Here is a 24,476-nt window from a genome sequence, read left to right on the forward strand (position 1 = left end):
CAATGAGCAGACAATCACTCAGTCTCAGTCACATCAGCATCACAAGCTACCTCCTCCAAGGGGTCTGAAGAGCTGCCATCAGGGTGGGAAGGGGAAGGCACTCAGGGAACAAGATGTCCTGAACGATTTTATGATTCTTGTAACCTTAAGAGGCATGCTGAGTTGGAAGTGCTTTAGCCAAGCTACAGATCTGAGGTGGCCCTGGCAGGAGGCCCTCCGGAATGTTTCCTGGGAGTCAACACTTGAGCACCCTCCCTATACACACCCACCCACACCCACACACACACACACACACACTTGTGCATGCATACACGTATATATTGCATACACACACTTGCGCATACATACACATGTGTACACACACACACACTGCCTATGTCACCAAGCCTGCGGAAGTGTACATGCCTTGTGGGAAGTTACGAAAACAGGTACTGAGGGTTCATGGGGACTGCTCTTGAGAAAATCTGCAATTGCTGGCTGTAGTAAGAGAGCTATAAACACATTTTCAGAGGGTCTTTGGCATGGCTTTGCACAATGGCTCCTTTACAGCTGTCCCATGCTGGCAGGGAAGGATGAACAGCCCGAGAGTAGCAGAGGCATCCACCCTGGGAGAGGAAACCACGCCTGGGTTTCTGTTTTCTTTTCCTTCTTTAGTTTACTTTTAAGATACAGTTTTAAAGAGTAGAACTACACAATCATGTTGGGGACCACACCGTCCCGTGACAGGCCCTATGTCATCTTTAGAAAAGAGTGTCCTCTGGAATCTGGGAGTGATGCTGGTATCCAGATGAAGGGGTCAAATAAAAACTTCAAATTGTAGTCACCTCATCACAGGCTTACACGATTACCAGCAAGTGGGGACACGTGGCCAAAATGCAGAGTGTAGTACTGTGTGCTGGCTTGCTGAGCTAGGGCAAAGGATCCTTGGCTGCTTTTCAGGTGGCCTCTGCACATCATATGGTGAGCCCATATTGACTCATTATCTAGCAACTGGGAGAGTTAAGAAAGCAACATTGGGTTGGGATGAGGTGGAGAAGAATTGGTTAGATCAAGAATACCCACAACCCCACCGCCGCCCCCAAGGCTGAGAACAACAGCATGGCTAAATAAACTGAAAGAACAGTTATTACATTTGGGCCGGAAAAAAATAAAAACAATGGCAAACATTTAAAAATGAGAGACATAAAGCAGACACCCATTAACCTATTTTAGAATAAAATATGTGTTTTTTTTTTCCTTTTAAAGGAAAACAAGCTCACTCTAATGAAGTGGTAAGCCAATGTGACATTATAACTTAAGGGGAGATGGCAAGTTCACATTATTCTACATAAATCTTTGGGGCAAGGGACACCAGTGATCTGATTAATTTTCCAATTAGCTGCTTGAGTTCTTACTGGACCTCCTTAGTATGACTGGTTTGTCCAAACAAGCTGGCTCTCTCACAAACTGGGTGTGGCCTCTCTTTTCTATGGGCGAGATGGAATTCTGGGTCTATCTATCATCTCTTGAGCTGGGGCTTTGCCCAGGAACAAGATGATTTTCAGGCTCCCATTGCTCCCTCCTGCCTGGGAGACTGCCCCCATTGAGAAGTGCATGCATACAGTTTACAAGTGTTGGACACAGAGTCTAATCTACAGGGCAATACATGATTACCACAAACCTTATGGGTTGGACAGGCTTGTGCCTCAACATGGGCAATTTCTGCTTCATGAGGGAAGTTCTCAGAATTGAGACAAAAAGAAGACTTAGATATTTGGCTGAATACTTTGTAAAGACTACAATGTACTTTGAGGTTAGGAGTGGGATGAAGAGGAGGAGGAAGAAGAAGAAGAAAAGAAGGGGTATGTGCAGTATAGTTTTATGTCAATTTGACACAAACTAGTTATCCAAAGGCTGTAATCTCAGTTGAGAAAATGCCTCCATAAATCCAGCTCTAAGATATTTTCTTCATTAGTGATTGATGGGGGAGGGCCCAGCCTATGGCTGATGCTATACTTGGGCTGGTGGTCCTGGGTTAAGAAAGTAGTCTGAGCAAACCATGAGGAGCAAGCCTGTCAGCAGCACCCCTCTATGGCCTCTACACCAGCTCCTGCCTCCAGGTTCCTGCTTTGCTTGAGTTCCTCTCTTGACTTCTTTAATGATGAACAGTGATATGTCAGTGTAAACTTTTTGTCATGGTGTTTCATCACAACAATAGTAACCCTGACTAAGACAGGGAGGAAGGGAGGGAGGGAGGGAGAGAGACAGAGACAGAGAGAGAGTAAGAGAAAGGGCTATCTATCTCCATCTATGTATGTACGTATGTATGCATGTATGTATAATCTATCATCTATATATGTATATATGTATGTATGTATCTATCATCTATATCTTGCTAGCAAAGAGTCACAGCCCTGAGCTGTGCAACCACACTGTGTGCTGCTGACAGACTGGCCATCTGCCTCAAGTTAGGAGGTGGCCAGCTCAGCGCCGGGAGGCCTGGCTCAAGTTGCAAATTCCTCAAAGAGACATCAATTTCTGGACTTCAGAGGAGACCAAACACCGAGTGCTCAGTCTGAAATATTTATGAAGAAAGCATACCATTGTTTTTTTTTTTTTTGTTTCTTTTTTGTTTTAAATTGGAGATGGAACAGCTAGATAAGGGGCGCTAAGGCTGAGAGGAGAAGCAGAGCCTCGAGTAATACTCTTCACAATGTGGGGATTTCGCAACCCACGGACCTCCATGGTAATGAGTCCTTCAGTCCCTTCTGCAGACACTAAGACTTTTCCAGAGACACAGAGAGACTCAGCAGCAGGGTTGGGTTACAAGGCCAGAGGCTGCTCTGCCTCTCAAAAGAAAGTCTGAGTTTAGCTCTCAAGTCCACTGCAAGGCTTACACACTGTACTGGTTAGTTTTGTGTCAACTTGACACAGGCTGGAGTTATCACAGAGAAAGGAGCTTCAGTTGAGGAAATGCCTCCATGAGATCCAACTGTAAGGCATTTTCTCAATTAGTGATCAAGGGGGAAAGGCCCCTTGTGGGTGGTGCCATCTCTGGGCTGGTAGTCTTGGTTCTATAAGAGAGCAGGCTGAGCAAGCCAGGGGAGGCAAGCCAGTCAGAAACATCCCTCCATGGCCTCTGCATCAGCTCCTGCTTTCTGACCTGCTTGAGTTCCAGTCCTGACTTCCTTGGTGATGAACAGCAGTATGGAAGTGTAAGCCAAATAAACCCTTTCCTCCCCAACTTGCTTCTTGGACATGATGTTTGTGCAGGAATAGAAACCCTGACTAAGACACATACCATGTGAACACTTGTTTTATATTCAAGAAAAGAGAGTTTGAGATGTGGGCAGTGCTAGGATCTGGCCACACAGAAGAATACTGGTTTTATAGCCTTTTGCATTTTTGCCATGATTACTAATTAAATTATCTGTCCATCTATCTATTAATCATCTATCTGTCTATCTATCTATCTATCTATCTATCTATCTATCTATCTATCTATCTATCTATCTATCTATCTGCCTATCTGCTTGTGTACCCATGTATGTATGTGCACATTGGGGCTGTGCCCTCAGAGGCCAGAAGATGTGTGGATCCCCGGGAGCTGTAGTTAGGGGTAAGGTGATTGTGAGCGAAGGTGCTAGGATCTGAACTTCGTTCTGTACAAACACTCTTGAGAGAGGAGCCAGCTCTCCAGTCCTCCTGAAGTTTCCTGTAAGAACTCTGCTTAAAGGGGAAAAGTTAGGGATTTCACCTGAAAGGAGTTAGGCTCCTACTTTTCAGTCCCCCCCTTTTAACCATGATTTAAAATAAATAGCTTCCTGCATATGTGCATTTACATATATGCACATCTATATATTCTTACCACAGAGATAAATTCATTTAACTTTTAAAAAATATATTTCAGTTAATAGTTTAAGAATTTCATATGATTTTGATCACATTCCCCTATTTTACCCCTTAAATTCTCTCAGATTTACCTCACTCATCTCTCTCCTCATTCAACTTTCTTATCTTCCTCTTAAAGTTTTACTACCTTCTATTTTAAGGGGAGGGGGTGTGGTTTGCAACAGGGTCTCCAGCATCCCAGAATGGCCTCATTGAATTGCACTCCAAAGCTGTGGGTCCTCTGGTGTCCACCTGCTGAGTGCTATGATTAGAAGCACATGGTATCAAATGCTGTTTGTTGGCGAATCTGCAGGGTTATCTGGTCTGTGAGTTCTCCATAAAGATTACAGACTCATGCTATTGGGTCTAGATGCTACATGGTTTCTGGGGACTTGAATGCATGTCTTCACGTAGCAAGTGCGTTGCCCTCAGACCCTCCCAGTCCCTTCTCAAGCACTGTATTTGTAAATGGAGAAGAGGACAAAACCAGACCTCAGTGACTAAGCAGGCATCTCCTGTGTGGAATGCACCAGTGGCAGTGTTCGTAAAAGCCACGTCCTCCGAGATAGGAGGGGGATGTGAACGGATCCAACAGAAGGCCCCATGTGTGCCTCGGGCATGGCAGGTGCCCAGGGTCCTTCTGCAGCTGCCGGAGTACTGGTGCCAGAGGTCTGCACTATCTTCACCTTTGCAATGGGGTAGAGATCTTGCTTTTCAAAGGGAAAAGTTGAGAAATGAGAATCAAGGTGGGGGATTACTGGGGAGTTCTCACAAAGAGGCTTAAAGGATGGAAGAGGAGAAGATCAAAATGATTAAAACCAGAAAGACGCTCGGAACCTATTGATGGACTGAAATTTTTATTGAACTGCTGAGGTTTTTTTGGACTTCTCTCAATTAAATGGCTTTTAAATGGGAATTAGCATTAGGAGTCAGGAGAGTCCAGAAGCTCGGAAGAAAGAAGAGATGACGGGAACAAGAATTAGGCCTCAGATGTATAATTGGTGCCCAGCAAAAATACGCTCTGAGTTTTGACTTGACTCTAATAAAATATGCGTTTATTTTATAAGCTTGTAACTTGCCAAAGCAGTTGATGTAGACAGTCTTTCTTGGTCATCCTAACTGATAGGAGCAAGGCAGGGGGAGATGGGGAGAATGGAGCATAAAACATTGGGAGTCTATGGAGTGGGATTCCACCTGGTGTGGATGAGCGCCTATGGAGCTGAGCAGAGAGTCATGCAAGCATGAGGACCTGAGTTCCAAGCCTAGAATGCAGGCGAAAACAGTGAGGGTGGTGTATGCTTATAATCACGCTCTGGGGAGTGAAGGGCAGGCCTGGGGCTCAATGGCTGGCCAGCATAGCCTGCTTAGCAAGTGCCTAGCCAGTGAGAGCTCCTGACTAAAACTGCGTGCATGGTACCCGAAAAAAAATCACACCCATGGTTGAAAACCATGTATGAAATGAAGATGGTATCCCCCCAGTTCTTACTGGTGCCGAGACCTCGGCCAAGTTATGCCAACTCTCTAAGAAGCAGCCTGACTCCCATGGGAATGGGGCTTTTGAGGGCATTGGTGGGCAAAGGATGCTTGTTCTACAGAAAGTGGTCACTGTTGATACACATGAAGCGTGGAAAAGTGGGTGGCAGCCCAAGGTGGCTTCTGCAAGCTTCTTGGTCCAGGGGGAAGGCAGATGGACTCCAGGAACAGCTGTGAGGTAGAGCAGTTGCTTGGCTGCAGGGTTTGGGTCTGAGCCTGACCACTGGCCCGGATCCCTGTCCTCTAGGGTAGAACTGAAGACATAGATCATTCACATTTGTAGCCTCCAATGTTAGGGGTCCTCAGGCTTCTTATCCCACTGTCCTTTATTTTGGTCACTGGTGTCACATGGGTGCTATTTATGCTTTCCTCATAGACCAGCACCCCACAGTCTCAATAGTTAGTCACTGCTACAAAGTCATTGCATGGGAGGAGGCAAGACCCTCAATGTCGGTGGCCAAAAGAAATCTAAGGAGTCACTCAGACAAAATTCCAAATCTCTCTTCCTCCTCCTCCTCTTGTTCTCACTTAATAATACCAACCTATTTTTTTTTCTTGACCCTTTGTCGTTCTTTTTGGGAATTAAAAACAGGATATGCCAGTGTCCCATCTCAAGGGCGTGATTGGAAAGAAGGGGATTCCTTAAGCTAGAAGTGGCAGTCTGTCCATCAGATGGACAGACGGAAACCTCCATTCAGCAGGTGATGTTATAAGCAAGCAGGGGTGAAAGCCATTAACCCTCTCCTGGGTTTCAGAAGGAACTCAGGCAAGGCAGGGCAGAGAACTCTACTCTCTCAGTCCTGGCTTGAATCTGGGTACTAATCCTGGATTCCCACATTCCCTACGCAATTCTCAGTACATATGAGTGATATTTACATCCACAATATAATACTTTTTTTTTTCTTGTTGCGTGATAGAGATTCTGTGACATGGAACGTCAAAGCCTTAACTGAAGATCTGATTTTGCTCTGAGTATTTTTGACGGGTGTTCCACGGGCTGCTGGGAGGACTGTGACCTTTCCTTTACTTCCTCAAGGGGGAGCAGCCACGTGGCTTTGCTTCATCCCTCAAGCTCACCCTAAATAAGCATCTACCATGTAGGCCAAAGGTTGGTAAAAGTTCGCATAAGAGATAAATAAAAGGCATTTGAGTTTTTCTGGGTGTATGTAGCCCCCACTGCAATCCCGAGAGTCTTAACATTCAAGCGTAAAGACAACCATGACATATGAAAGCAAGTGGTACGGCTGAGTCCCAATAAAACTTTATTTATAAAACAGGCAGACAGCCAGGTCTGCTGACTATGGATAGCACTATGTTAGGTGAGTCAGGCAGAGAACCTGGAGGAACTGAGTACCCGCGGTTTGACTATCTCTCCTTTGGCCCAGCTGCTTTGTCATCTAAGCAAACACATTCACTTACCCAGGTCCATTTTTCTACAAACACCCAGCCTGACACCAGCAGTACTCTCGTTTGCTTTCCCAGAGTGTCTCTGTTGGGGTTTCTATCGCTGAGCTAAAACACCATGATACAAAGCAACTTATCTCAGCTTACAGCTCCAAGTCCCGAATCCCAGGGAGTCAGGGCAGGAGCTCAAGGCAGGACCCTGGCATCAGGAACTGAAACTGAGGCCCTGGAGGAGACTGGCTTTCCGTGAATTTCTCTCCCTGCTTTCTTACAGTACCCAGGGCCGCCTGTCCAGGGGTGGTACTAATCACGTGAGCTTGGATCTCCAACATCCATCATCAATCAAGAAAATGACCTATAGACTTCCTATTGGCCAATTCTATGAAGCATTTTCTCAGTTAAGACAGCCTCTTCCCAGATGACCCTAGCTTGGGTCAAGTTGACATAAAACTAGCCAATATACTTACGTTTCCGGAGGGACCAGATGAGGCAACAGATCTCAGGGTGTTTTGACTACATAGAATATGTGTTTAAAGGGTACTGTTATAATTATAGTTTTTCTTCCCAGAAGTCTGTGAGCTTCTAGAGACAAGCTTGTATCTTTTAACTCTGAATTTCTGTTTTTTTTTTTCTTAGCACATTCACTTTTATATACCAGACACACTATGACTGTTTGTTAAATAAAAAGAAAGCTGAAGAACGGGGCTGTAGCTCCGTTGGTGGCGTGCATGCCTAGTGTGCATAAAATCCCGGGCTGACCTCCTGACCACATGAACTGGGTGTGGTGGTCCAGGCCTAGAACAACTCGGGGGATGGAAGGAGGAGAATCAGGAGTCAGAGTCATCACGGACTATACAAGACTCTGTAGTGTTGGGAATTGAACCCAGGGCTTTATGTGTGAGGCAAATGCTCTGCCGTTGAATTTTGGTAATAAGATGTTTTAATGGGCTATGAACTCATCCCAAGAGATAGTCAAAGGGCAATAGCCTTTGAAGGAGATCCCAGCCTAGTGGTTTGGGGTGTGTGTGTGTGTCTCAGGGGTGGGAGGGGGGCTTCCTTTTACACCTGGATTAGGCACAGGCCACACCCAAACACTTGTTTTCATAGAGAGGTTCTTTATCAAGGGTGGAAGAAAAGGTAAAGCGGCCAAATGACCTTGCAGGTGTAACATCTAAGAAGAGAAAAGGGGAAGGGCTGTTAGAATGGCCTAGGAGGCTGTACTAGGTTTTGATTTGGCATTTTAATTAGGTGAGTCAAAAGGGGCTTTTTCATTGCTGGACTTCAATACTTTGATTGCTGGACCTTGATAGTCAGCCTCAGGAGGAGGAAGTGGCCAAATAAGAGAATAGACCTTGGTGGCTTGCTTTAGGAATGCAATCTAAAGGTTTTTAGCAAGGCAGAGGGAATGGGGGAGAAGGGCAAGGACTGCCAGAGGCAAGTTGCTCCAGCTGGCCAGAGTCCCTTCAGCCTTTATCTGTGCTATTGTACTCACTAATTTAGACTCATGATGCAGAGAGATTTGAATATGTAAATAGTAGGTTATATGAAGCAGGGAGAGGTAGGGATGGCAGTAAACTGGAGAAAGTGTACCCTATGCAAAGGGACCATGGTCCTTAGCTCCAGGGAGTCTGTGTGGCAAGGTGGGCCTTCCCCAAGACTTTGAGAAGTTGGAAATCTGTGTATTTAACTCCATTTCTTGGGTTTTTAAATATTGGTAGCTAATTCTCAAATCTAAAAAATCGATAACCCTTGTCGTCAGACCAATTGGAACTCTTTTGTAATTTCTAGAAGATACAAATGGAAGTCATAATTAAAAATAATTAGAAAATCCTTAGGTTTCACTGTGGTACACCCCAGCCTGAATGAACGGCCTCTCATGTTGCTGTAAGATCATTTCAAAATCAAGGCCCTAGAGCATGCCCTGACATCACTATTCTCTTCTAGTAAACCTGTTTTTTCTCTTTTGTTCTTTCTGTTTTTAGTTCAGATCTTTCTCTTTGGGCAAGCCTTCCCTAAACCTGCCTGAAGCAGCACTGTGGGGCTGGAAAGCCATGCGACTGGGAAACCAGTCTGGAGCAAGAATGAGGCCAACGTTTCCAAACCCTGAAAATCTTGTCCCGAGCCCTGCAGGCGCAGTGCTGTCTTCTCCTTGCGTTGGGCCTGTATGTCCACTACATGGAAGCCTTATGACCTTCACCTCCACCACCCTTGAGGTAGTCCTGTAGCCTGGTGGGCAAAGTATAGGTTAAACTTCCTCTCTCCCTATTAGGATGTGCCCAGCAAGCACATGTAAATGAAGCATTCTGGGACCTCAGCCTCAGGCACTGATGCTTATTCACTGTAAAACCCCTACCCACTCCCTAAGCTTTATATAGCCCCTGTTGACCCTCAGATAAAGAGAGCTGTCTCGATGAAAACCATCTCCAGAGAAGGCTATTTCTCCCCCACTCACACCATCTGAGTCCCACTAACCCACCCACTCAGCTAAGCTTCGTTCCTTCCAGTCTCGCCCACTGTGTAACGATGGGTGCCTGGATACCCTGAGCGCAGAAGCTGACCTGGGCCAGCACAGCATTTCTCCCTGTTCTTCTCCAAGCTGCTTCTTTTGGACTGGGCGTAACCATCCCTTTCTCGAAGCAGCCCTACTGCGATTTCTGGAAGACTTGAACTATCTCAAGTTCTGGCCGTCGTAGCCGTTGAACCCACATGTTGAATGAGTCACTGTGTGGATCTACTGCATTAGACTAGGTGCTGGGAGATAGTGGGCTGTTTGCTGTCCGAGCGTGAGGACCACCCCCCACCCCCCGGCCAGCTCCCACATAAAAACTGTCTGCAGAGTTACTGCAATCTCAACACGAGGGAGGCGGATACAGGAAGAGTCTTGGAGCTTCATGGCCAGCCAGCCAAGCTAAATCAAGGAGTGTCCCATGTGCTGTAGGGGATCTTGTCTTTCAAAGGGCTACACACAAGCCTGAATACATACACACACATGTAAAAAGCTTGGACCCATATACAAGCACCACATATATACCGACACTACAAGCACCACATACATATAGACACGCACACGCATGCACACACAGGAGCATGCAGAAGATACCAAGACAACTCATTCACCTTACCCTGCAACCAGAACACAGATGGGAACAAGAACCTGACCATCAATACCCACCTCAGCCTTACTGACCAACGACTGACTTCCGACCCTGGGGAACATCCAGAAATCTGTCTACATCCTGGCTTTTACACGATGTCTGCGACTCAGCGCTTGCTAAGATCAGCCTCCTAGCAATGGCTGTGTAGATTTCTTTTTTTATGACGCCCACAAATTAGTGGGGACACTGACGAGTGTAAACTGCTCTGACAGATGATGGGAAGAGGTCTGACATATTTTCATAGAACAGAAAGCTTTCCTATTTTGAGACATTCTTAGAGGGGGTGAAAAAAAAAGGAGCCATTAAAAACGTTAAAGGTTCAGCACGAGCCACTCAGCTTAAGCAGGAAAACACTGATGTCTGCAGAAGGACTCGTTATTCTCACCTGTCATGAACTTTACTCCAGTCACACTGTTAGGTCGCTAGTGAGATATTAGCTTGAAGATCCTTAAGAGTAGCCCCCCAGCCCCCATCATCAATACTGTGTAAAAATGGAAACTAAAACCATAGGATGTTAACCATGGCCAAAAGAGTGAGTTCAGAGTGTATCTGTGGCCCTGGGTGGACACAGGATGTTCTGAGCTGCCTGGAAGGCCACACGATCATTATCAAGCTGGACACACATATCACCATCCCCTCCCCTTAAAAGTCCATCCAGTCGGCCTGTCAATTACCCAGGCTGGAAAACATCCCTAGGGAGAGCTGTCTCTTCTAAACACGTCAGAGACAGTATAAAGCCCGCCGAAAGATGCAGACTGGCACGGTGGTCCCTCTCACTCCTCCAGAGTGCTCCATTTTACTCTGCAATAAAACCCTTCCTGTCCCCTGCACTCCTCTGTGTACCTGCCCTTGAATTCTTGCCACACAGACCACAAGGATCATGGAGTCAACGGGTGTGGAGCTTGATCCCAGGGCCAATACAGGAATGTAGAAATCCCTTCAGAAGCAAAAGAAATCCACAATGCTGGCATCCCAAACACAGCGGCTCTTCAGTGCATCCTAGGCATCTTTCCCTGCCAGTTTCCCAACCTTTCAGACACCAAGCACGATTTTCTCTTCTGGGGAAACTCAGACGGAGACAGGACTTTTAGATTTTGAGGACAAGGGACTGAGGGGGAAAAAAGAGCAGACAGAATGGCCGTGACAGGAGCAGAGAGATCAGACTTAAGGTCCCGCTGCCATGTAAGCATCAGGGTAAGTGGCCACAGGGGCTGGTCCTCTGGGTCTGGAGTGACAAAGATAAGATATAGATTTAAAAGGTGTTAACTAAGGATTACAGGAAGGGAGTGTGTGCTAGGTACAGGAAGTGCCCAGCCATTGCGCGAATAAGGCATATCAAAAATTAAGTTTGATATGTGTGTGTGTGCCTTTCATTCAAAAATCCGGAGTGCTCTGGCGGGTGGCTAAAAGCTCAAACCCACCAAGAGCTCAGTGAGGATTAACAATTCACGGCTACACCCTGTAACTGGATTTACTGGCAGTTTTGAATTTAATGTGGTTGCTGGGAATTGAACCCAGGTCCTCTGGAAGTGCACCAAGTGCCTAACCTTCAAGCCGTATTGCCAGACCCCACCCCAAATCTTAAAAAAGAAAATACAATAAAACAAAGTAATAGAAAGCCAACAAAACAGAACAGACTCCACTGACGGAAACAGAGTAGACCCTCTGCAGTTCTTATTTGGGCGCAGGTCGGGGTGGGTGGGGGCGGGAGGAATGCTCTGCAAGGTGGGGGCACCTTGGAGACCCATTCTCAATCTTGGCCTCCGTGACTTGTCCTGTCTCACCGATCCCTCTCCACACCTCAGCCCCGATGGATGTCGGCCGTGATGAAGTGCTCTTCCCACGAAGCCCTGCGACAGAATATTCTTTTAATTAGTGCCTTCGTAACAATAATTCTAATCATTAGCCTGCGGCTCGCCTCACTTAGGAACACACACAAATGGCAAGAAGTCGATGTTAATTTCAAAACACGTGTAAACAAGGAGCCAGGAAACCTGAGCACAATAACCTTTTGTCATGATTAATGGCAAAGACCGCTGCTTCCTGCCATGCGAGGATGCCACAGGATCTCACCCCTGTACACCTCCGCTTACGTTTTACATCACGGCAACAAACTGTTAGGCAGTAATTTAAAAAGGATGCTTTGACTTTACTGGCGCTGTGATAAAACACCCCCAACAAAAGCAACGGAAGAGATGAGGGGTGTATTTTGGCTCACAGGCTCAGAGAGACCAAGGGAAGGCACAATAGCCAGAGTGCTATGGAGACCTGTAACATTCCACCGGTGTCTTAAGTTAGGGTTTCACTGCTGTGAACAGACACCATGACCAAGGCAACTCTTATAAGGATAACATTTAATTGGAGATGGTTTACAGGTTCAGAGGTTCAGTCCCTTATCACCATGGTAGGAGCGTTTGGCAGGAGGAGCAGAGGGTTCTACTTCTCCATCAGAAGGCAAACCGACTAGCGACTAGCATTCTCAGGTAGCTAGGAGGAAACTCTCTGAAAGCCCGCCCCCCACAGTGACGCACTTCCTCTAACAGGGCCACACCTTCTAATAGCGCCCCCCCCCCCCCCATGCCTTCCCAGGCACCACAGCTAGCAACTCAGATAGAGAGAGACTGGGAAGTAGGGCCAGGCTATAAATCTCCAGTGATGTACTTCCCTCATCACTATCTCTTGAAGGCTGCTCAGCCTTCCCACACAGCACCACCAGCTGGGGACCAAGTTCAAACGCTTTCAAACGGAAACAAATTCTGTCTTTCCCCAAACACCAGCTGCTTCAACAGGACAGGAGTTCTGTCCATCTGTCTATCTGAGTCTACAATGCCACTGAAGTGCAGCAGGCATTCCTGCACCCCCCTCCCCCAATACTTATGCTTGAACCCTGGTTTAAACCTGCTCTTAAAATGAAGCTACACCCCAACCCTTTTGACAGATTTTTTTTTGTTTGTTTTTTTGAAGCAGGGTCTTCCCAAGTAGCCCAAGCTACCCTTTAATCTATCATTTTCCTGTCTCGGCGTCCTGATTGGCTGAGATGATAGGTCTATGCCACCAGACCTAGTATAATTTCTGTTGAGTGAATGAATAACCAAATTCCAGAGATGCTGTGGTAGATTGCTGGTGAAGAAATGGAATTCTGCTGCTTCAGAGAATAAGACACTAAGTAAAGTGGACAGAGAACCATTGTTTGTCAAAAATATCCAAAAGAACTGAAAAAAAAAAACCTTCTAAATTTTGAATCAGGTCTGGCATCTCACACCTACAACCCTACGATCCCAGCACTTGGGAGAGGGAGGCAGGTTTTCCGTGGATCCAGGGCTAATCTGGAGTTCCAGTCCAGCCTGGGCTACAAAGTGAGACACTGTTTCAAACAGGCAAATCGAAAGAGTATCTCAGGATTGTTTACATTTTGTTGAAAGATTAGGCACTGTAGCCTGGCTCAGCAGTTAAAAGTACTTGTTGCTTTTGCAGGTACCTCTAGAGTACCTCCCAACCATCTATAATTCTAGCTCCAGGAGATTCACTGACATCTTCTGGCTTCCAAAGGTACCACACAGCACATATACATACATGTAGGCAAACAGTCATATGCATAACACGAAAACAAATAACTCCAAAATTTAATCCACTGGTATCCCAAGTCTTCAGAAAAATGGGCTGACTGACAAGACTTCTCAAGACCAATGTCTACCATCTGCATTTAGGCTTGTGAATGCATGGGTGTCCTGTGTCCAGGGTACCTCACCTGGCTTTTAAAGGTTTTTCTTGTTTTATGGGGGCTCTCGTAATTACCCAGCTGACAATTTTGGGAAACAGTGGACGGGGCAACCCATTTTCACTCAGCACAGGGACACCCTAAAATCCGGGGAACATCTGGGGCCCCTAATGATCTCTCTTACCTCTGCCTACTCTGAGTAGCATCAGGATGCAAACCCTGGGACTGAATGGCAGTGCCAGGCCTTGTGACAGACCTGGGATGTCTCTGCTCATTTCCTTTGCTGCCTTTCATATCACTGAACTGAAACGATCAGGCCCGTCAAGAGCAAAGGCCCTGGATGCGAGGCCAGTGCATTAAGACGCAGAATAATTGCCGGGTTCTGAGTGGCTGACATGAATCGTTTTACCAAAAGAAGACAATAGAGTCTCTCTCTCTCTCTCTCTCTCTCTCTCTCTCTCTCTCTCTCTCTCTCTCATGGCCAACATATAGGAATTACAGGGATGGGGGTGGGGAGGTGGTAAGAAAAAGTCCCCCCACCACCAAGCTTTGCTAATTAAAAGTAATATGTCCCCCACCCCCTTATAGGCAATTTGATAACACAAAACATTTACTTGGGGGCCACAAGGGGAAACAAACCGAGACAGATAAGAGACGTTTTGTGTTCATCCAAGCACGGCTCTGTTAATACGTATTATCCCATTACGGTGCATCAACAAGAGGAGTCGGCTCACCAATGCAAGCAAGAAGCATACACTTATCATCATTTGATAACATGTTTAATGACAGATTGACGGGCGATTTGCAAATGTGAACTGGCGTCAGCTCTGCTAAGTTCAGCTTCTGCCGCCGCCTCTGCTATGCCAGCATATTTATGTGCATAATTTGATTTCTCAGCCACACTGTTAGTACATTTTTAATATTAAGCATGCACGAACAGACAGCCGAACTTAAGTTGCGCTGATGGTTGGAGTTCATTAGACTGAAAAAGATGGGCACACGTGACGGAAATGGAGGTGGCGGGCTCACACTGGAGAAGTGATGCTTAACAGGCATCAGATCCATCCGCAGCAGCTGCAGCGTGGCCCACCCGCAGCAGCCTGGTCCACCCACAGCAGCCTGGTCCACCCGCAGCAGCCTGGTCCACCCGCAGCAGCCTGGTCCACCCGCAGCAGCCTGGTCCACCCGCAGCAGCCTGGTCCACCCGCAGCAGCCTGGTCCACCCGCAGCAGCCTGGTCCACCCGCAGCAGCCTGGTCCACCCGCAGCAGCCTGGTCCACCCGCAGCAGCCTGGTCCACCCGCAGCAGCCTGGTCCACCCGCAGCAGCCTGGTCCATCCGCAGCAGCCTGGTGCACCCGCAGCAGCCTGGTCCATCCACCACAGCAGCCTGGTCCATCCACCGCAGCCTGAGTTTTCAGTCTTGTGTTGGAGGCTGTAGAGCTCTGAGGACGGAAGCAAAAGGTAGAAGACGGAGGAATTCCTTGCCCTGCACTCTGGTCAGAAACTTTACATGGAGCACGGAGGAACGGCAGGCTCTGTTGCTTTCTGAAAGGCCACCTCTTTTGCCCAAACCCCTCAACACTTGATTGGAATCACCTTGGCTCACTAGGGATTCTTGCAGGGGAGTGGACAGGAGCCATACCTGTTCGTTCCTCGTGACCTCCGGTCATGCTCAACTGCCCAAGCTGACCTTTATTTTCCCTCCACGGAGCTGAGGCTCACTGGTGTGACCGAATTAGGCTGGTCAGTGAGTGTTTGTGTGACCTAGATGAACATTTTATCTCAGTCCATGGCGGCTTCCCCATCTGTAAAACCGGCTTAAGAGTCTCCCCCACGATAGGGACCCCACAAGAAGATCAACAAAGTTAACTAACCTGAACCCTTGGGGGCTCCCAGAGACTGAGCCACTAACCAAAGAGCATACATGGACTGGACCCAGGCCCCCACCATACGTAGTGGAAGTGCAGCTTGGTCTTCATGCAGGTCCCCCAACAACGGGAGCAAGGGCTGTCTGACTCTGTTGCCTGCCTGTGGATCCTGTTTGCCTAACTGGGCTGCCTTGTCTGGCTGGCCTCAGTGGGAGAGGCCCTGCAGTGACTTGATGGGCCAGGGTGGGTTGGTACTCAGAGGAGAAGAGGAGGGGAGGTGGAGACAGGGGCAATGTGAAGGGGGACTAGGAGGAGGGGGCAGTGATCTGGATGTAAAAGGAATAAGTAAATTAATAGAATAAAGAACCTCCCTCACACCAGACCATGCTGCAGCTCCAAGAAATTATAAAAGGGATGGCCTGAGTCCTGCTGTTCGCAAGATGTGAGACCTCTCATTTACCTTTGGTTCTCTCTGTCTCTGTCTCTGTCTCTGTCTCTGTCTCTCTGTCTCTCTGTCTCTCTCTGTCTCTCTGTCTCTCTGTCTCTCTGTCTCTCTGTCTCTCTCTCTCTCTCTCTCTCTCTCTGTCAATGTGTATGTATGTATCCCTCCTTTCTTTCCTTTCTCTGTCTTTCTCTTCTCACTAGGTAACCCTAGTCGATAGCCTGGAACTCCCTATGTATACCAGGTTGTCCTTCAACTCACAGAGATCTGACTGCCTGTGCCCTGCCCCTGCCCCTGCCTCCTGAATGCTAGAATTAAAGGTGACCACCACCATACCTGCCTCTCAGCATCTCTTAATGCTTCTTATTTCATTTCTCCTCCCCTTTTTGATATTTTAAAACTGTCTGTTTCCTGGGTCCCAGGATCTGGCAGATCGTATTTAAATCCAAGCTTCTGAAAAGATGAAGTTGCTGACATCCCATGTGAGTTTTAGACATCATATCTACATCTTAAATGACCATAACCCACCCTATGAAGGCCTCTCAGAACAATTTCTGAAATGATATTTCAATTTAAAAAAATTCCAGCATCATTAGCTATAGATTGGGTGGGGTGACAAATCACAGGGCTTCCATCGACTTTAGGGACAATGGTCATCAGGTATGCTGATGACACGGATGTGGTGTGATGTCAGGAAAGGTAAAGGACACATGTGTAAAGATCTTTAAAATGTGCCTGGGACACGGTCGGTCTTCAGTAAGTCTTAGGCAGCTTTTATTTTGCTGTGTTTTGATTTGCTGAGATGGAGTCTGTTTCTGAGATCCCCTCAGGTGTCACCCTTCTACACCCCAGATTGCCACACTGCAACATATCAGTCAGCCCATCCAATCCTACACCTGCTTTTGTGAATTAAAGTTTTCCTGGGACTGGACCACACCCACTCATTTACATATAATTTACATAGCACCAGTGGCTACTTAGGCATAGCATAGTGCGAGGTTTTAGGCGTCACAGTGTTGCCTGCAAAGCCTCACTCATTTACTATCAGGTCTTCTGAGGACAGTTTGTCACTCCTGAACATGCTTCAGACTTGTTAGACTCCCTCCTGCTGGGGACCTTTGCATGCACTGTGACTTCTACCCAGAGCTCTGGTTCCCTAACTCCATGGTCAAGTTTCCATTATTCAGGATTCAGAAAGTGCCCCTGTGCCACTCCTCTAAGGTTACCTACCCATCTAAGGTCTGGTCCCACTGCCATGTACTCTCAGCATTGACAGTATTGTGTTTAATCCAAACAGCCCGACAGCTCCATTGAGCCACTGGCTTTCTCTCCTGCCCTTAAAGAGAGACTGCACTGACGCAGACCCATTCGTGTCTGCTGCCTGGGCAATGAGGAAGAAGAGAAGATAGGGCTGGAGATATCTAGCTCAGGGGCCGAGCACACAGAAGGTTCTAGGTTCAAGTTCAATTTCCATGCAGGAAAAGGGAGAAGGACAAGTTACATAGATGTGCACACACATTCATCAGGGTCTTTCCACAGCCCAGGGCAGAGCACGGCGAACCCTGTTTGTGTGATGCTGGGTGACTTGAGCCTTATTTTAAAATTCCTAATCCCAGGGTGATGGGGGATGTATTTCATGCTCAAGCCTTTATTGCCTCTGGTGTTAATGTGCTTGCTCTGCCACGTGCTATCATGGAAAGTCACTCGTGGCTATCCGCTATAATTTCTGATGCAAAGTGGCCAGCTTTGAGAACAGGCAATAAAATACCTTGTGACTGGGGGGGGGGGGGGTGCCGAAGGAGTGTGACTGTGCTCACAGTGTCAATGAAGTCCTGTCACCTGTTTTTGGTGGCAAGTGTGACAGGCTCTGTGTCCTGTGCATGAGGTCTCCAAGGATCTTCCTGGTAAGGCAGGAAAGGAAGGGAGGTCACGCCACAGGCATGGTGGCAGGTGCCACCATGCCTAGCTTAGTTCGCAACCCTGCTTTAAGATCCGTACTGTGCATGCTGAATTGCTCCAACTAGTTGCTTCTGTTGGCTTGTTTTTTTTTTAATCCTGTCTCTGAACCTTTCTGTCGCTCTGTCCTTTGCAAAGATACATGGGCTGTCAGAGAGTACTCTTCAAGTTCTGGTTGAACCAAGACAGGGGCTTCATCTGGAGCCACCATGAAAGGAGGCAAATACAAGGTCCCATATCTGGGAAAGCAGAAGGTGTTTGTGTGTGTGCTGAGTCACGGGGGTGGGGTGGGGTGCATCCCGTCGAGTCTATGGTTTTCTCTGAATCCAAGGGAGCCCTATCCATGACTGATATCTTTCCTTTGATGAGACTTCACACCTATCAAGTTCCCCGGAAAGCAACACACACTTTACAAAGCTTTGTGTGCACACTCTATGTTCATGTCAGCCTATCAAAATCTCTTGTGTTCAAGTGTCGTAGGACTATGCCCAGCTTCACCAGGCAAAACAAGGGACTTCCTTTGGTTAGCTTTCACTCTCGATCAAATGCTATGACTGCCTGGCCCCACACTGGGCACGTGCCCTGCCCATCTACAAGTCTCATGGAAAGAATGATGCCAATCAAAAATGGACCCAGTGCTTGATGGACCAATCAGAGGGCTTCCAGGAAGGACTGGGAGACCAGGAAAATCTCTTCACCCCCTGAGGAAGCATGGCACAGTGTCAGTCCTGTCGACCCCAGAGTGAGACAGTGATGCCAGGGTCATGAGGAGAGAAATGATCGTGAATCCAGCTCATCTCGTGGAGCTTGACCAGGGCCATCTTGTTATTCTCCCGACATATGCTTATTGTTCCGATTCTGAAGTGACCAGCTGTTAGTGACCCCAGCCTAGAGCCTGCGGGCTCCCTTCCTTCTCCTCTCTTATCTCTCTCCATTGCTGTATTCGTTTTTCTTGATGCTACTTGCTAAATGCTTTTTCATGCTGTTTGAACACACCCTGGTGCTGGGATAGATTCAAGGGCCACATTTAGGGTTTCCTATCTCTTCCCCTCCTCTGGTTCACCTGGCCAGTACAACCGGCAGATTAAAAGCCACAACTCCAAGCTCACACCATAATGAGAAGAACTGCTGTATCACGAGTGTTTGCTCTGTCCTAGAAGTTCCAGGAATAATCCTTCTGTTTTCCTTCTCATCATGTTAATCTTGTCTTCCATAGCATGACATTCCAAAAAAAAAAAAAAAAAAAAAAAAAAAAAAAAAAACCTGCTTGCATCTGGAGTCATTAAACTTCCTATAGAAGACCAGGAAGCAAAACTCTTTGTGGCAGCGAACCACAGTCTCCTCAGAATTATCCAACTTGCCACTGTATCATACAAGCAGATGTGGATGGTCTGCAAGGGACTGAGAAACCAGCAAATCCAAAGACTTTGAAGGTCTTTGCTTTAAGAACAAACTGTTCTGCCTGCTTTCAAGGGCCAGGCACAGGCCCTAGAGCAGTGCATACAGGGGGACATGAGGGCACACTCTGTCATCCCAGGCAACCACACAAAGCTCTCCTTAAGGTCAAGGCCAAGCTGGTCTACATGCTGAGTTCAAGGCCAGTCTCGCTGGGTCAAGACATTTTGCTCTTACCGCTACTGAAGCATAGATCCTGGGCTGAGACTGAGACGGCCTGACCCACATTCCCCATAACCTCAGCTTACCCAGCCTGCCTCCCTGCCCACTAGCGAACTGTCACGCTGTCAGGAATGACTTGGCCCAGGGACTCTCTGCTGTCTCTGCTGAGCTTCAGGACAGATCTCTCAGCCTGTGACAAACTTTCCCTTTCAAAACAAAAAACCTTCCCGGGACTGGGGAGAAGACTCAGTGGCAAAAGGCAAATATTGCTGTCTTAGTTAGGGTTTTACTGCTGTGAACAGACACCATGACCAAGGCAAGTCTTATAAAAAACAACATTTAATTGGGGCTGGCTTACAGGTTCAGAGGTTCAGTCCATTATCATCAAAGTGGGAGCATGGCAATATCCAGGCAGGCATGGCACAGCAGGAGCTGAGAGTTCTATGTCTTCATCCAAAGGCTGCTAGTGGAAGACTGACTTCCAGGCAACTAGGGTGAGGATCTTATACCCACACCCACAGTGACACACCCATTCCAACCAGGTCACACCTATTCCAACAAGGCCACACCTTCAGACGGTGCTACTCCCTGGTCCAAGGATATACAAACCATCACATTCCACTCCCTGGTCCCCATAGACTTGTTCAAAAACATGAGTCTATGGGGACCATACTTAAACATAGCATAATGCAAAATGCATTTAGTGCAACTTTCAAAGTCCTCATAGTCTATAGCAGTTGCAACAATGTTAAAAGTCCAAAGTTCAAGGTCTCTTCTGAGATTCATTCAACTTAATTAACTGTAATCCCCAAAGCAAGGCCGCAAACTAGCTGGGCAAACTCCAAACTCTGCATCTCCATGGCTGATGTCAAAGTGGTCTTCAGATCTCCACTCCTTTTTCATCTTTTTTGACTGCAACAAACTGCTTCCTCCTGGGCTGGTTCCACTCCCTGTTAGCAGCTTTCCTCAGCATGTGTCCCATGGCTCTGGCATCTTTAACATCTTTGAGTCTCCAAGGCAAGTTCAATGTTACAGCTTCTTCTTTCAGTGTCTGGGATTCCACTTGATCTTTTGGACTCCTCCTAAGGGCTGGCATCACTTCTCCATCTCTGTCCTCTGTAGCACTCTATGCTCAGGTTGATCCACTCCATTACGGCTGCTGTTCTTGGTGATCATCCCATGGTACTGACATCTCCAATACACTGGGGTGTTCCACTCCAACTAGGCTTCACCAATAGCCTCTCATAGGCTCTCTTCAGGGTGCCAAGCCTCAAATCCTTTGCATGACCCCTTCAATCCTGGGCCATCAACTACAGCTGAGGCTTCACCTTCTCCAATGGGCTTCCCTGGCCTCTCACAGTGCTAAGCCTCAGCTTCTCTCCATGATCCCTTCATTCCTTCACAAGCAGTACCACCTGAGTGACTCTTACACATTACCAAGTCCAGCCGCAGCATGAGCTACAACCTTATCTATCTCTGGAACACAGCTTCTTTGTGCTCCCAGAAAACAATTTCCAGAAGATTTCACCTCAACGGTGCTGGTCTCTTCTTAATCACCGCTAATTCCTTAGCTCCAGCTAACCAGCATCAATTTTCCCAGTAGTTCCTTCCATTCTTAACTCTAGAGCCAGAGGCACAATGGCGGAAGCTGCCAAGTTCTGCTGCTTACAGGAATTAGAACGATCCCCTTGTATTATTACATTATCACTAGCTTTATGTTTTCTAAATCCTTCATTGCCTAAGCTTGGCTATCCTGGTTCTTGCTCTGTAGATTGACCCTGAATGTAGAGATCAGCATGCTTGTCTCATGGGATTAAAGGTGTGTACCACCATGCCTGGATCTAATTTAGCTGGGTAGGATCTTGCCCCAAGGTCCCTCTCCCTTAATCTTTATCTCCTAGAACACAAGATTTTGCTCCATTTCGCTTCCTGGTACTCCTTTAATACTCAAACCATATATTTTATATTTTCCCTTTCTAAGCTTGCTATGCTTGTTCAAACTTCTCTTCATAAGACTTAACCAGAGAACAAAGTCTCTGCTAGGCTTTTTTGAAACTTCTTTTGTCAATGCAATTAATCCAAGTCTCTTCACCTTAGCCTCAGGCAAACTTTTCAGACAAGGGCAAAAAGTAGCCACATTCTTCACCAAAATACCACAAAACCAGTCTTTATGCCACATTCTGAAATTCTTCTCCTTTGAAATCTCTTGGGCCAGGTCAACACAGTTCAAATTACTCCCAGCAACAAAATCTTCCATATTCCTACTAGGATGACCCATTAAGCCCCATTTAAAGCATTCCACTGCTTTCCAAATCCAAAATCCCAAAATCCACATTCTTTCAAATAAAAGCATGGTCAGGCCTATCACAGCAATACCCCACTCCTGGTACCAACTTCTGTCTTAGTTAGGGTTTTACTGCTGTGAACAGACACCATGACCAAGGCAAGTCTTATAAAAAACAACATTTAATTGGGGCTGGCTTACAGGTTCAGAGGTTCAGTCCATTATCATCAAAGTGGGAGCATGGCAATATCCAGGCAGGCATGGCACAGCAGGAGCTGAGAGTTCTATGTCTTCATCCAAAGGCTGCTAGTGGAAGACTGACTTCCAGGCAACTAGGGTGAGGATCTTATACCCACACCCACAGTGACACACCCATTCCAACCAGGTCACACCTATTCCAACAAGGCCACACCTTCAGACGGTGCTACTCCCTGGTCCAAGGATATACAAACCATCACAATTGCTCTCTCAGAAGACCTGAGTTCAGTGCTCAGCATGGGCTGGCAGCTCACAACTTGCTCCAGGGGATCTGGTGCCTTCTCCTTTTGTCCTTGGGCTTCTGCATGCATGTGTACACACCATCTCTCTCTCTCTCTCTCTCTCTCTCTCTCTCTCTCTCTCTCTCTCTCTCTGTCTCTGTCTCTGTCTCTGTCTCTCCCTCTCTCTCTCTCTCTCTCTCTCTCTCTCTCTCTCTCTCTCTCTCTCTCTCTCTCTCTCACACACACACACACACACACAGACACAGATGAAACAAACAGTTGCAAGAGACACAGACAAGACAGCTGCAGAGGCGGTAAACCCCTCGCTTCATGACAACCTTGACTCTCAAGCCAGGCAAGTCATGGTGCTGGGCTTACAAGCTCTTCCATTAAAAATTACCCCTCCTTTCTAATCTGGCAGTTCTTCCCAGTGAAGGTCCTGTCGCCCCAGACACCATGGCGCTTGCTGAGATTTATAGGCAAGGGCTGGTGTTCAGTTATAATTTCCTATTTAAGATCTTGAAAATAGCCTGTAAGGCTCACCACGAGGGCTTCTTTACCATGATATATATAATTTGAAAATTAGCTGGAGGACAGAGGGGATGTGTGTTTTTGATGGGGCAACCCGGTGTCTCTGAGGTCGCAGCTTGATAAGGTGAGCAAGGCACCGAGTGCTTAAGCAAATGCATCTCTCAGTGTCTCTGACTTTCCAGCATTCCTGGCCTCTTCCAGGTCACTCACACGTGTCCAAGGGCAAGACCACAAATGGCGTATTTACAGGAGGGTCTTTTCCTCTATTGTTAGGGACACCCTTGGTTCCTTGACATAGACCTTTCCCATTTAAATCATGCTGTCAGAAAGCAAGCAGGACAGAAAAGAATTGTAATTTCTGGCCGAGGCCATGAAAACTTGAGTGAACAAGACCAAGAAGAGATCGTGGGGACACCTTGAGACCCAAGGCCATGTCGACTCTATGTAGAAAAGGAACAAGGGGACTTTGTACTGCTCTGGCATCTAGGGAACAGGTGTGGTGAAGAAGGGGTCAGGACAGAGAAATCCAGCCTGCAGGGAGGAGAAGATGGGACGTGTTTTTGTCTGGTTGACTCTGGGAACTCTCGGGTGCTTGCATTTTGTCAACCCTCTGTGACCTTGTGACCTAGCCACCGTTCCCTGGCTTGCCTCGGCGTCAAACTGCTACAATTACGGATCGCTCATTTATTGACATTTGACATCCTCCTCAGCCTTCCCCGGATCCACAGAACTCTGCCGCCAAACTGAGTCATTAGGGGATATTTCAGCTGTCATGGGCATGCTCAAGAGGACATTAAATCATTCTGCAAAAAAAAAAACCCAGCATGTGACTCTCCAGTTCATCTCGGGAGTAAATCTCCCCCGCTACCCCCCAATTGGGACTATTTAGTAGTGATGTTCAAAGGAGGAAGGCAGACGGGAGAAAGAATTGAGTTAGGAGGAAAACCAGGGAGGAGGCATACACACGGGGACCTCTCACTCCTACTTCGATCTTAGGATGTGTAAAGGGAGTGTGTTCCTTGGATCACCTTGCGCTTTTTGTGGGACAGAGCCTGGGAAGGCGTGAGTGTGAGCTGGACTGGTCCATGCAGATGGAGAGAGAGCCTTTGTATTCTGATCCTCTGAAGCCCCTCAGGTCTTAAATGAGGAAGCCTACAGGGTTTATCCCCTCAGCCTCGTTTCCTTGAGTTGCTGTTCCTTCCCTACTGTTTCTAGACTCCGGTGTGTCTTCTGCATGGCCCACAATTCCTTGCTCGCTCTTCTGCTTCCCACAGTCATGGCCCATAGAGTCCATACAGCCCAACCCTCTGAAGTTTCTTTGCCAGCTCCCATCATCCCTCACTGGTGTCTAGTGTCTGTTTTAATCCCTCTCACCCACCCCACGCATTATTCACGGTAATCATTAAAGAAAAAAAAAGGAGAAAATTGGGCCTTTGTTTAAACACCACCAGTGGTTGTCAGTGGGCTCAGGGGTCATTGGGTGGGGGATCCAATTCTTCACACAGCCTTGACATGTGCCATGCCCACCTGCAGCTTGTGACAATGACTGTACCTACTCTGTTCTTACCTCCCCTCCAGAAAGCTCTACCCCACCCGCCATGTGCCTGATTCCTGCTCA

The 24,476-nt window shown here is 47.3% G+C and overlaps 1 protein-coding gene across 4 annotated transcripts in view; it reads right to left on the reverse strand.

Moving 5' to 3' along the window:
• The window catches only part of Tshz2 (teashirt zinc finger homeobox 2), a 449,321-nt gene that overhangs the window by 148,074 nt on the left and 276,771 nt on the right, over positions 1-24,476 (reverse strand). Inside the window, exon 3 of one of the 4 annotated variants that reach the window (XM_085832119.1) lies at positions 14,992-15,123. The exons of 2 other annotated variants lie outside the window; for them this stretch is intronic. In XM_085832119.1, coding sequence (XP_085688245.1) covers positions 15,122-15,123 — 2 coding nt within the window. In that variant the 3' untranslated portion in view covers positions 14,992-15,121. Of the gene's footprint in view, positions 1-14,991; positions 15,124-24,476 lie in introns of those variants that run through there. One more of the 4 variants, XM_085832112.1, reaches the window with a different exon arrangement.

Source organism: Mus caroli, unplaced genomic scaffold (assembly GCF_978045245.1).
Source record: "Mus caroli unplaced genomic scaffold, Mus_caroli_1 scaffold_2, whole genome shotgun sequence".
NCBI classification, from domain to species: domain Eukaryota; kingdom Metazoa; phylum Chordata; class Mammalia; order Rodentia; family Muridae; genus Mus; species Mus caroli.